Consider the following 14,537-nt stretch of genomic DNA (forward strand, 5'->3'; position numbering starts at 1 on the left):
CACAAGTACATTTTCCAAAAAAATTTTGTTCCTAGTGCAAAATACATAAAAATTGCGTATGTGTGGAAAACCACACAGAACATAAAAAAGCATCAGTCAAGAAATCACATTAACATAGATTAAGTAATTTTTTTTCAAATATGTATAAAAAAGATTAACAAGGCTGAGATGAGGGTTTAAAACTGAATCTTACTTTACACAAATTAACATATAATTAGTCAAGAAAGATTTCAGTTCTCCAAAGTTCAACAACATTACCTTTGCCGCCAATGATATAGTACAGCTAACTTTCTAACATTTCCAATTTTCATTTTGCATCACTGCACTTTGTACACAGATACAAAAGAGAGAGGAGGTGAAAGTAAATCAGAGACTTGGACAAACAGTTAGAGAGTTAGTAAATGTAAAGGAATATTTGGTTGCTAGCAAATTGTTAAAGTATGTGTGCAAAATAGGGTGGCCTACTATAAAAATTGAACACTACAAAATATCAAATCAAGGATACAAATTAAATATTAGAAAATATTCTAAGAAATGTAGTTAAATTGGAATAGAGGCAAATTATTTTACTTTTTTGAAATTTCGTTATAAAAAATATTAAATGTAGATTATTTTTGTGGTATCAAGTCTTTTTGAAATGCAGAAAGACCTTGAGAACACCGAAAATCGAAAAAGTCCAATATAAGGCTCACCCTAGTGCAGAGTATTAATAAAATTCATGACTTTTGCAAGTATATTTGCAAGTAAACATTTAGCTGTGTACAAGTGTGAGTGCTCTTGTCTATGTGTGTGTGTGTGTTGACCATGTATTTGTTTAACATTTTACTAGTTTCCGAATACAAAAACTATGTACCATTAAAAACCAACAGCATTGTACTGAAGAATACAAATAAAAGCCAACAGCAAACAGCTTTTGTTACTAAATTTTCGTATTGTCTCAATGTCTGTTTGCGGATGTATGTATTTGTGGGCATTTGTGTATGTAATAGTAGAAATAAAATTAGTGTAAAAACTTAGAAAGGATTAGACGAGGAAACTAATTGCGTTATTCAAGGTTATAAAAAGTATAGGAGAGAATTTCTTTTCAAGTAGTATGCTATTCTAGTACAGATTCTAGTTCTGGTTCTAGTTTAGGTTCCAGTTCTGTTCTAGTTCTGTTCTAGTTCTGTTCTAGTTCTGTTCTAGTTCTGTTCTAGTTCTGTTCTAGTTCTGTTCTAGTTCTGTTCTAGTTCTGTTCTAGTTCTGTTCTAGTTCTGTTCTAGTTCTGTTCTAGTTCTGTTCTAGTTCTGTTCTAGTTCTGTTCTAGTTCTGTTCTAGTTCTGTTCTAGTTCTGTTCTAGTTCTGTTCTAGTTCTGTTCTAGTTCTGTTCTAGTTCTGTTCTAGTTCTGTTCTAGTTCTGTTCTAGTTCTGTTCTAGTTCTGTTCTAGTTCTGTTCTAGTTCTGTTCTAGTTCTGTTCTAGTTCTGTTCTAGTTCTGTTCTAGTTCTGTTCTAGTTCTGTTCTAGTTCTGTTCTAGTTCTGTTCTAGTTCTGTTCTAGTTCTGTTCTAGTTCTGTTCTAGTTCTGTTCTAGTTCTGTTCTAGTTCTGTTCTAGTTCTGTTCTAGTTCTGTTCTAGTTCTGTTCTAGTTCTGTTCTAGTTCTGTTCTAGTTCTGTTCTAGTTCTGTTCTAGTTCTGTTCTAGTTCTGTTCTAGTTCTGTTCTAGTTCTGTTCTAGTTCTGTTCTAGTTCTGTTCTAGTTCTGTTCTAGTTCTGTTCTAGTTCTGTTCTAGTTCTGTTCTAGTTCTGTTCTAGTTCTGTTCTAGTTCTGTTCTAGTTCTGTTCTAGTTCTGTTCTAGTTCTGTTCTAGTTCTGTTCTAGTTCTGTTCTAGTTCTGTTCTAGTTCTGTTCTAGTTCTGTTCTAGTTCTGTTCTAGTTCTGTTCTAGTTCTGTTCTAGTTCTGTTCTAGTTCTGTTCTAGTTCTGTTCTAGTTCTGTTCTAGTTCTGTTCTAGTTCTGTTCTAGTTCTGTTCTAGTTCTGTTCTAGTTCTGTTCTAGTTCTGTTCTAGTTCTGTTCTAGTTCTGTTCTAGTTCTGTTCTAGTTCTGTTCTAGTTCTGTTCTAGTTCTGTTCTAGTTCTGTTCTAGTTCTGTTCTAGTTCTGTTCTAGTTCTGTTCTAGTTCTGTTCTAGTTCTGTTCTAGTTCTGTTCTAGTTCTGTTCTAGTTCTGTTCTAGTTCTGTTCTAGTTCTGTTCTAGTTCTGTTCTAGTTCTGTTCTAGTTCTGTTCTAGTTCTGTTCTAGTTCTGTTCTAGTTCTGTTCTAGTTCTGTTCTAGTTCTGTTCTAGTTCTGTTCTAGTTCTGTTCTAGTTCTGTTCTAGTTCTGTTCTAGTTCTGTTCTAGTTCTGTTCTAGTTCTGTTCTAGTTCTGTTCTAGTTCTGTTCTAGTTCTGTTCTAGTTCTGTTCTAGTTCTGTTCTAGTTCTGTTCTAGTTCTGTTCTAGTTCTGTTCTAGTTCTGTTCTAGTTCTGTTCTAGTTCTGTTCTAGTTCTGTTCTAGTTCTGTTCTAGTTCTGTTCTAGTTCTGTTCTAGTTCTGTTCTAGTTCTGTTCTAGTTCTGTTCTAGTTCTGTTCTAGTTCTGTTCTAGTTCTGTTCTAGTTCTGTTTTATGCCTTTTGCTGTAATTTTTTAATATTCAATTTCTCATATATTCCTTTATACATTAATATTCCTTTAAAACTCTTCTACAGCCTTCTTACTTACTTACATATAACCAACTTTCCTTAAACTTCATATTAAAATTAAGAATATCGTTTATTTTATAATGCATTTTTTTATTTTTCACTTTATGCAAATTTCTTATTGCGCAAATCTGAATATCATTGATTGTGCATCATGTGCTGTGTTTTTCTTTAACCAAGAAATGATAAAATATTCACAAAAAATAAAAATCAGGAAAACGTAAAGTGAAATAAAACGCATTTATTTAAATCATACAAAGTTAAACACACATGGCTTTAGAAAAGCAGGAAACTTTTTAACCGTAGACAGTTAGTTGAAATCTTGGATGAAAAAGAAGGAAAGAAATGAAATATTTAAAAACACATTTGAGTTGAAGAATCATTTGGTAAGAGATAAGAATATATAAAATGATAATAAATGAATGAAAGAATGTGATGTTGTTGGTGGATTTTAAAGTTGTCCTTCAAAATGTATAGGAAATAGTTTTCAAATAAAATCGAAACTAAAGAGAAGTTAAGTTTATATTTGCAGGCTCAATTTAACAGTAAGAGTTAAATGAAATGATGTTGAAAAAATAAAAAGCAATAGTTTGAACAAAAAAATACACTTACGATAGCGAACGCGACAGATTTTGAAAATCAAAAATTTTGGTGAATCGTTTATTGGGTTTTTGAAATAAAAAAAAAATCAGTGACACATATCGTTAGACAAAAAACGTTTAATCCGGAATTTAAAGTTGACAGCAAACACTTTTCGTTTGGGCCCTATGGTGTTTTCAACAGACAGACAGAGGGATCGTCCTAGAATCAATATATCACCCATCTTTTTTGCTGATGGGTATAGATAGATAGAAAATATGTATATTTGTTAGCTATTGGACTCATACACTTCAAGCAACTTATTTTTTGTAACGTAATTAACATTAGAGAGAATACTAAACTGGCTTGTATTGTTTATTGTATAATTGTTTTTATTGCCATTGTGCACTATTAGTGTAACAATTTTATATTCTTTCATTTATTCACCACAATTTGATAGTATTCTCATTATAGTAGTTGCTGCTGTTTTCTACACATTCCATAGAACTAAAAAAAAAACCCAACAATGTTACGAATAAGTCGCTAGCTGCAACCAAACACATTACATTACACATATGCGACATGTTCGGGGTATCATTCATACTTAATTCTTGTTATAGAACTAAATGTGAGCGGGGAAAATAACCTGGTAAACAACAGAAATATAATTAAAAAAAAAATTATTTAAATTTATAATTTCCTTTACATCTTGGAATGCCACCTTGATGCTTTCTTATTCTATCTCATTTCCATATCTGAGTTCAAGTTCTACAGCTACTTTACATTTGAGACAATTCTCTGAATAATCTCATGATCCACTTCCTGAATACCTCTCTCTGAGATGCACAATTCTGATAGTGTAACATGAATTTTATGACGCTAGTTTTTGCTTATTCTCCTAAAATTTGCTGGGTTTACTAGGAAGTATTATTTTACTGGAATTTACTACGTATGTAGCTTATATTAAATATATTTTTTCCTCGCTGTTTAAGCGGCATAATATCACGTTTTATGAGCATTTTTAATATTACACGTACAACGACTAAACGAATACGAGTTTTGCACATACATATTAGGGTGGCTCTTATATTGTACTTTTGTTTTCAATATAATTTTTTTTGGAAAAATATTGCAACTTTCATCCAAAAAATGTGCCACCTTTAAACGTTATCATTGGAGGCATTGTAAATCAAACAAGTAATTAGATAGGTAAATTTTAAGGGGTGTGGAAGTACACATCCACTCGAAGACCCATATAATCCAACGTGACACCCTTTATAACTCGGTATGAACTTGATGTGAAAGGAAGATATGCAAGTGTAGAGAAAAAGAAAGAAGTCAGGTGACATAAGGATAAATAAAGTGAAAAACCCAGTTCTCAGTGAAAAATAAGAAAAAATTAAATGTACAGGATAAAAGTATAGACTGGGATTCACAGAATCGCGTTAACTAAAAATAGCCAGCCTATTCCGTTGATAAAGCCTAATTTCGTATCTAGCTATATCCCTTAATTCATCATGGAATCTTTCCGCTTGCCATTTTTGGCTGAGAAGCTGGAGTCTATGACAGTTACACTGAATACGTTCCACTGTTTAAATCAATTTCCTCGCACAACCTACAGAAGTCCTGTGAGTTCATATCCCATTTACCAATAAAGGCTCCAATTAAGCAGTGGCCGGCTATTAATCCCATTAAAGACCGGAGACTTTTTGTATCCAATCCAATTAGTATTCTGGTTGCCTTTGTATCCAGGTTTGGCCAAATAGCTCTGGTCATCCTGCAATCTCTCCTACTACTACAGAAATATAGGTCGATCTTTCGAAGATCGACCTATAATAGTGCCATATAGGAGGTTTAACCTGCCAGTCCCTTGTAATATATTCCAGATCCGAACCATGTCTATCCAGTTAATTTGCTATGTCATTTCCCAGTATGTTATACAATCTGATTGTGTATTGTTCCAATAACGCTTCTAGAGCCTTTTACAGTTCAGCAGATGCACTTCAAAGCCACTTCCTTACCCTGTACTCCTAGCACATCCTTTCCAATTAACCTTTCATCTTCAATTTTGTTCCCACTTGTATGTAGACTAGGCAACTAACATACAATAGGGTTTTGCCCTGACGCTGAGGGGAGCTAATAGCGGTTAGTTTCATTAAACACTAGCTAACCATGATAAAAGTACAGACTGGAAAATACAGAGTCGCGTTACCTAAAAATAGCTAGCCTATTCCCCCGATAAAGCCTAATAGATTTCCTAGATCATATCCAGATATATCCCTCAATTCATCATGCAATCTTTCTCCTAGCCATTTTTGCCTGAGACCCTGTATCTGGGACAGTGACACTGACTATGTTCCACTGTTTCTAGTTCCTTAATATCCTCGCACAATCCACAGAAGTCCTGCGAGCCCATATCCCATTTACCAATAAAGGCTTCAATTGAGCAGTGCCCGGCTATCAATCCTATTAAAGACCGGAGACTTTTCCTATCCAACCCAATTGCATCCAATATTGGCCAAATAGCCCTGAGCACCCTGCCTGTATAGTTCCGGAATCCTTCGAATTTCTACATATAATATTGCCATAAATGAGGTTTAAACTCCAAGTCCCTTCTAATATATTCCAGATCCAAACCCTGTCTGGCCAGTTCATTTGCTATGTTGCCACAATCTGGTTGTGTATTGTTCCAATAACGCTTCTAGAGCCTTTTAAAGTTCAGCAGAGGCACTTTAAAGCCACTTCCTTACCCTGTACTCCTACCACATCCTTTCCAATTAACCTTTCATCTTCAATTTAGTTCCCACTTGTATGCGGACTAGGCAACTAACATAAATGACGCTGAGGTGAGCTGTTAGTGGTTAGTTTCATTAAACACTAGCTATCCATGATAAAAGTCGCGTTACCTAAAAATTGCTAGCCTATTACCCCGATAAAGCCTAATAGATTTCCTAGATCAAATCCAGCTATATCCCTCAAATCATCATGGAATCTTTCTCCTAGCCATTTTTGCCTGAGATCCTGTATCTGGGACAGTGACACTGAATATGTTCCACTGTTTCTAGATCCTCAATATCCTCGCACAACCTACAGAAGTCCTGTGCGCCCATATCCCATTTACCAATGAAGGCTTCAATTGAACAGTGCCCGGCATCAATCCTATTAAAGACCGCAGACTTTTACTATCCAACCCAATAATTATTCTTGTTGTCTTTGCATCCAACTTTTCTGGACACCCTGAAATCTGGCCTACTACACCTGAATTGCTTCGTAGAGTTCCGGAATCTTCCAAAGACCAACAATGTACCCAACACAATCTGATTGTGTATAGTTCCAATAACACTTCTGGAGTCGTCTTACAGTTTTACATTATGCTCGAGTGTACCAACATAAACTGTCACTATAGACCCCTCTGTGACTTGTTCCCTTATCAAATCCATGACTTTCCAGATCGCTAATATATCTGAATGGAACACACTGCATTCTTCTGGGAGTCTGTATGATATTTGTATGTCCTCATTTACAACATATACTCCGGCTCCCGTGCCAGATTCTACTTTAGACCCATAAGCTGTTCCGATCCAACCCACTCGTCTCTACTTGGAAACACAATTGTAGGTGAAATACAAAAGTCTAAAGTCGTTACACTATGGTCCGAAATCCCCGTAGGAATACTAGCCTGACCAATTAGACCTACATCGTATAAAATAGAACCACTGATGCCGGGATCTTCAGTAACTTTGTCGTGGAATGCTGAACACTGACTGCTTTATTTCCTTGAAGGAGTACCTTAAGGGAGCTAAGTTTCCCTGCACTCCTCACCCTTGGTACCTGTGAGGATGATGATGATTTTCTATTACCATCCACAGATCTTGCCGAAATCCTGAGCGATTCAGAATTTAGAGCCCCACCGTTCTTATTTGCACCTGAGCGACATGCTGATGATGTCGTTGACTCTACAGCCTTACGAGTACTCGCCGAGTCGTCGTCAGCATCTGCATGACACTCTCCAGAAACTGTCGATGCTTTTTGAGAAGATTCTTCTCCTTTGAGGTAAATAAAGCCGGATATCTCCCACATCTTAGCCAGATAAGCTAGAGATTTCCGGGTTCTGCTACTAGCTTTCTCTTCCTTTGTTCGGCTACCGAGTCGTCGTCAGCATCTGCATGACACTCCCCAGAAACTGCAGTTCCATGATCGTAAATTCTTTCAAATTTAGCGATTTCCTGTTGATGCTTTTTGAGAAGATTCTTCTCTTTTGAGGCAAATGAAGCCGGATATCTCCCACATCTTAGCTAGATAAGCTAAAGAATTCCGGGTTCTGCTACTCTGCTTTCTCTTCCTTTGTTCGGCTGGTTTTTTTAGTTGTGTAGTGTCAATTATAAACTGATCCTTAAGTTAAATGAAAGATTAAGTTTCATATATAATGAGTGATCAAGACATTTTGTGGTGGGAACTAGGGACAAGTGATGCCTGATTTTCACCATATTTTACAATATAATTTCAGAGTACTTAGAACTAATTTGTGCAAAATTTTATCATTGCCGCATAATCATAATAATTATGGCTGGTCAAACAGTATATTGGAGTGGATATTTGTATGAGGTCTGCGTGAAATCATGGACGGACATTGCCCAAACAAACCTTATCAACAGAGAGTATTTGAGGAAGATTCAAGCCAGCTAGCTCCTTTTGCTTGGGACCTATCATGTTTCCAACAGACTGGCATTAATGATGCCTTTCTTCTGCCTTTTACCCTTATTTGTGTTGTTTTCTGGAAAAAATTTAGTTTTATAAGCGTATAACGTGTTCTTTTCAAATAATGTTGCCCTAAAACCCCGAAAATATGCTACATGTTTTACAACCAATTTTATCAAACGGTTAGAAAGGCAGCACTTTTTGAACAGTTTTTCTTGTTATTGTTTTTGAAGTTCATTTGATATATCGGGAATTCTCCTGGCTCGTTTCCAATTTGTAATCCAGAAAATCGGTCCACAAATCGCAGAGATATAAGGAAAGAAAACCGGGACAACCTCGATTTTAGGCCTATTTGTTATCTATATCTGGATTAAGTCTGGACTGAGTCATAAATATAAACAATATGGATATCTAATGATAGATATTTCAAAGTCCATCCAAAACGATGTATATAAGGCCAAAATGGGTCCAAATCGGGAAAAATATTTTTTAAGCCGATTTTTTTTTCACCAAAAAAAAAATAGTTTGTCATAAATTTTTGTTCGCATTGAGAATTTTTCATAGAGACGAGAGACTTCAATTTGTCCAATAAAAAATGGTGGAAAATAAGAGCCACCCTATTACACAGAAATACATACATTGGTAGATATTAGAGAGTGCCCTGTAGTTTGAAAGTGTTGCCTCCTTTGGTAACATATTTTTTCTTATGAGAATAGCTACTTTATCAGGAAACTGTTATGGGAGTAAGCAATTGACTACGATTGATAGAATCATTTCGCCAGTCTTAACAACACAATTAACTACCCCTTAGCTATATATTGAAGGTATATTGTCAGTCAGGGATAATATCGCAGTCATATATTTTAGGGTGTTACTTACATGACTTTGTGGTTGTCGGTAATTTGTGTTAAGATTTGGCAAAAAGTGTTACATTGCCGCAAAAAGAACTACCCGACAATGGCACACATGTATTCTTTTATTTGTTTTTGTCTGCGTGGTGAGATCAATAACATATGGCACCAACAAAACCTAAAGTCGGAAAAATAAATAGCTAAAATTATTTTTATATGAAAAAAGTAAATAAATGTAGTAAAAAAAATTAAACTGTCATGATATTAAGATTAAATTGATAATAAGGCAAAATGTTTAAATGTTAGCAATATAGAGAGGAAACAAAAATGTTCGAACAGGTATAGGATCTTTCCCTTTTCATATTTTCAAAAACTTGTTTTATATTTTATGGAGGTTCAAAGTTGTAATCATGGATAGATATAGCCCATTTTCCATACCAAACCAACCTTAACAACAGAGAGTATTTGTGTAAAATTTCAACCAGCTAGCTCCTTCCGTTTCAGCCCTATCGTGTTTTCAACACACACATGGACGGATATAGTTACAACGTCTTAGAATCTTATGAGGATCCGGAATATATACACTAATGTGGTTCTGCGATAAATATTTTGATGCCTTACAAACGGAGTGACAAAATCAATATACCCCCATCTCTTTTGTGATGGTGAATAACACAGTGTGTAATTTTTTGAGTCATGCATATATAACCATATACGGACAACACCACGTGATAAAAGACCAAAAAAAAGACCCGTGTTTCCCAGTTTTTCCAAAGGCATGCACTTTTTTTTATGGACCCCCAAATTTTTGGGGCCTCGGTGTCATTTTTGCAAAAAAGTGATCATTTTCTCAGGCTCATATCTTGCAAATAGTTCGGAATTTTGATATATTCTCTGAGGCAAAGTTGTAGCCCTTGTCATAAAGAACAAAAATAGTGCACATATAAAATCAAAAAAACTTCATCTTCAAGATCAAAATCGCAAAAAACTTTAAATAAATTTAGAAAGAAATTTGTTTAAGCTGCCTAAAAGTATGCCTTAGTTTATAATAATTTAATAGTTTATGGCCCAAAACACTTAATTTCTTTAGGTTTTTTACTCTTTACCTTCGTGAGAAGGATATATATGTATGAAATATATATCGATCCCTTAGCGCCAAATTATCGTAAGCGACATTTTTAAAATTTTTGTTTTATTGCCGAAATTAAAATTTTATGGACCGACTGATATTTTAGCGTTCTCAGAATATCAAAATTGTTCATAACATCAAAAATATAGGGGGTAAGATTTTATCGTAAGTCAATGTGTATATTTTGCAGTATAAAAATTTTATCGTAAGAGACACACAGTGGTATATAAAAAAAAGAGGGAAATAAATCTGTAACTTCTAAATGGTTAGATTGATTTGAATGAAATTTCACATGCGCAAAGACGAAGTGCTGTCGAGTTTAAGTTTTGAACGAGGACCTCATGGGCCCACCAGTGGCGCGACCAAGGGCCCTCAAAGTAGGACACTTCTGGTATGTTACATTTTTAAATGATATTATTTCTTGGTTTGAGTTCCGATTTCAAAAACATTATACATGTAGAATCTACAAAAAATCTCCTCGCAGCTATCAATTATCTATTATAGCTTAGGAGATATTCGCACTTGAAAATTTAATTTTCAACATTTTTACCCACCCTACTCCTGTTTTTTGATAACAACGTATCCGACTAACAACACATGTATGTGTCAAATGGAAAAAGAATTGTTTAAAAATAATGACTAAGTCCAAAGTTATATGCATTTGAATTTAAGAAATTTTTAAAAAGCGATTTTTCGCAAATTTTTTGGGAAAAAAATACTTTTTTGCTTTTTAAGTTATCGCAAAAAATTTCTAAGAAAATGTATAAGGAATTTCTACTTTCTGAAAGCTAAGTTTTCATAAAATATCTTAAAGGAAAACCAATTTCAAAATTGTTGTTACCGAGGGACCAGGTCCTTTCAAAAAATACCCATTTTTTATGTAAAATAAAACTTTAGGGCAAAAATTCTCAAATCGCGTATCCGATATCAAAATATAGTAACGGATTATAGATGGCTCAATATGTTTCTAGTTATTTTGTAAAGGGTCCCGATAACCCCGATGCTGGATCATGGATATTATAGCCAAAAAAACTAAAAATTACCATTATTGGAATTTTTCAACACTTTTTGGGGAATTGCGGGATTGCTGATAATAAATTTCAAATTTGGTTTTTATTTTTCCATTGCAAATAGAAAAATCTACATAACTGTGAAATTTCATTAAAAACTATTTATAAGTAAAAATTTAATTTCAGTTCGAAAAATTTTTATCTATGCAAAAATTCAATAAAAAACATTTTTTGTCATATTTTTCTATAAAGTATTCCATGAATTTTTAATTGTCAAAAGTTATCAATATTTTTGAAAAATAGACAAATAGCTTGAACGAAATTATATTATATCGCATCATAACATTTTTATTTTTATGTACAAATTTCAAAATAATCAAATAAAACCTTCTCCTGTAAAATTTGTGTTTTGTCGCTTACGATAATTTGGCGCTAAGGGCTCGATATATTCTGGATTCTTATAGATAGCGGAGTCGATTAAGCCATGTCCGTCTGTCTGTCTGTTGAAATCAATTTTCTGAAGACCCCAGATATCTTCGGGATCCAAATCTTTAATAATTCTGTCAGACATGCTTCCGAGAAGTTTCCTATTAAAAATCACCAAAATCCGTCCACAAATGGCTGAGATATGAGGAAAAAACCTGGACAACCTAGAATTTTTACCTATATCTGGATTAGTAAGACAATATGGATATCTAATGGTAGATATTTCAAAGACCTACAAAGTGTCAAAATCGGAAAAAAAAATTTAAAATTTCCAAAAAAAAAATTAAATAACAATTCGAAAAAAAAAATTTCCAAAAAATAAAAAAAAACAAGTAAGAAAGTATGGTCGGTCAAGCCCGACCATATAATACCCTACACCAAGTAAATGAGTAAAAATATTTTTCTTTTAAAATTTCAATAATTTATATTTTTGAATGATTTTCTGAAGTGGGCCTTATATGGGAGCTATGACCAATTATGGACCGATCACCATAAAATTAGGTCGTGTGATTTATGTCTATATTAAAGTTAACTGTGTTGAATTTTGTGTGTTTACCAACATTTTTAAGCGATTTATGCACGTTAAAGTGATTTTCGGAAGCGGGTCTATATGGGAGCTATGACTAATTATGGACCGATCGTAACAAAATTTGGTGACATGAATTTTGTATATATAAAACTTATTTGGAGCGAAATTTGTGTAGATACATAGATAAATTAAACATTTATGACCGATAAAGTCCAATTTCGAGGGGACATTTGTATGGGGGCTAGGTGAAATAATGGACCGATTTCAGCCAGTTTCAATAGGCTTGGTCCTTGGGCCAAAAAAGTAATATGTACCAAATTTGATTGAAATATCTTCAAAATTGCGACCTGTACTCTGCGCACAAAGTTTACATGGACAGCCAGCCAACCAGACGGACGGACGGACGGACGGACATCGTTTAATCGATTTAGAAAGTGATTCTAAGTCGATCGGTATACTTTAGGGTGGGTGTTAGACTAATATTTTTGGGCGTTACAAACATCTGCACAAACGCATAATACCCTCCCCACTATGGTAGTGTAGGGTATAACAACTTTGTAAAAAAAAATTTAGTTTACCTAAAAATATTTAAAATTTGTATTTTGAAGTATAATTTGGTGAAGGGTATATAAGATTCGGCACAGCCGAATGGGTATGACCTGCCTAAACGGTGTTAAGAATTATTCCTGGGAAGTTCATATGTTCTAGAAAGTTGTTTATTGAGATCTTGGGTACATTTTTGTAATTGATTGTTTTCTTGAATTTTGAACGGTTTGCTAGCTATGGACCTGAACAGGGGGAACAAAATAGTAATAATTTTTTCTGTGTAAAAAGTATTTTATTATCATCATATGTTATTTATTAATGTTTTTAAATCCAATATTTGAAGAGTTTAAAAAAATGTTTAATATAAAATTAATACAAAAAATTCTTTATTATCATTACAGTTCCGCCAAATATTGATGATTCGTTGACCTCCAGCGATGTCATTGTACGAGAGGGAGACAATGTTACATTAAGATGTAAAGCGAAAGGAAGTCCGGAGCCCTCGATACGTTGGAAAAGAGATGATGGCCTAAGAATTGTTGTAAATAAGTCATTGGATGGTGAGTTTGTGAAAGGAACAATATGGTTTTAATTTTAATCAAAATTTTAAAATTTTTCTTTAAAGTGCCCGAAGTGGAAGGTGATACTTTGGAATTGGAACGTATTTCACGTTTACATATGGGCGCCTATTTGTGCATAGCCACCAATGGTGTGCCACCCAGTGTCTCAAAACGTATAAAAGTCAGTGTGGACTGTAAGTAATCACAATTAAAGATTTTTAAAAATACATATAGCCCAGTGTCTATTATTTAAATAATTTCTCTCTTATTTAATTAATTGATTAAAATTTTTCATTTTTTTTATATTTGTTTTTATGTTTACAGTTTCTCCCATGGTATCAATACCCCATCAGTTGGTGGGCATACCCATGTATTTCAATGTAACCTTAGAGTGTTTTATTGAAGCCAATCCAACGTCACTTAACTACTGGACTAGAGAGAATGAACAAATGATAACAGATTCAGTGAAATACAAGTGAGTAATTATTAATCATCAAAATATTTAGTAAAACCAAACAATAAACCTTTTTTTCCATTTCTAATTCTAAGATTTAACTTAGTTTGCAAAAAAATAAAAAAATTGTTTGCAGCTACTATTTTCTATGAAATAATTCTCATTGCCTAAGCCAAGCTTATCGATTTGGAGATTTGTGGCCAAAGTTGGGGATTTTATATAAGCTTTTGGGAAGAAAAAAATTATATTGGGACAAAACGAAAAATTTCGATCAAACCTTTACTCTTCTGAATTTTATAATTTGAGATGACCATATCAGATTTAAAGTTCAGACTTTCGAAATTCGTTTTAGTTTGGTTTTTATATACATTGTTAGTTCATATTAAACAAAAAACAAAGTATGGACTGTCTAGAGACACTGAATAAATGAAAAAATTCTTTTAAAATTCCAATAATTTATTTTTGAATTGGATCTTATATGGGCTGATCTCCCTGAAATTAGGTCGTGTGATTTATGTCTATTTAAACTTATTTCTCTGGAATTTTATGTGGATAACAACATTTTTATGCTACTTAAAGTGATTTTCGGATTATATGGTAGCTATCACTAATTATACTGTCCAACAAATTAAGACTTTTTGATTGGAACAAAATGGCGACCCTATTATTCTGAAAGAGAATGTATAGTAGATTATTTTTGTAGAATAAACTTATAGTTCTGCTGGTCTGAGTTATTATATCCTTCGCCATGAGTGGCATTCTGTTTGTAATTTCTACATATCCTTTGCGCCCTCACGAAGTATATAGTATATTCTGGATCGTTATAAAGAGCGAAGTCGATATAGCCATGTCCGTATGTATTTTGAAATCAATTTTCCGTAGCCCCCAAATAACTTACAAAAATTATTGATTCGTCAATATATCGGAAATTCTTCTGGCTCGGTTACTATTTGAAATCGAGAAAATCGTCGGACGAATGGCTGAGAT

General features: G+C 33.8%; 1 protein-coding gene across 1 annotated transcript in view; it reads left to right on the plus strand.

Annotated features, from left to right (window-relative positions):
- Positions 1-14,537, plus strand: part of DIP-epsilon (Dpr-interacting protein epsilon) — a 353,851-nt gene that overhangs the window by 242,538 nt on the left and 96,776 nt on the right. The window contains exons 4-6 of the mRNA XM_065501297.1: positions 12,938-13,096; positions 13,162-13,290; positions 13,421-13,571. Of these exons, the coding sequence (XP_065357369.1) occupies positions 12,938-13,096; positions 13,162-13,290; positions 13,421-13,571 (439 nt within the window). The remainder of the gene's footprint in view (positions 1-12,937; positions 13,097-13,161; positions 13,291-13,420; positions 13,572-14,537) is intronic.

This window comes from Calliphora vicina, chromosome 2, assembly GCF_958450345.1.
Source record: "Calliphora vicina chromosome 2, idCalVici1.1, whole genome shotgun sequence".
Classification (NCBI taxonomy): domain Eukaryota; kingdom Metazoa; phylum Arthropoda; class Insecta; order Diptera; family Calliphoridae; genus Calliphora; species Calliphora vicina.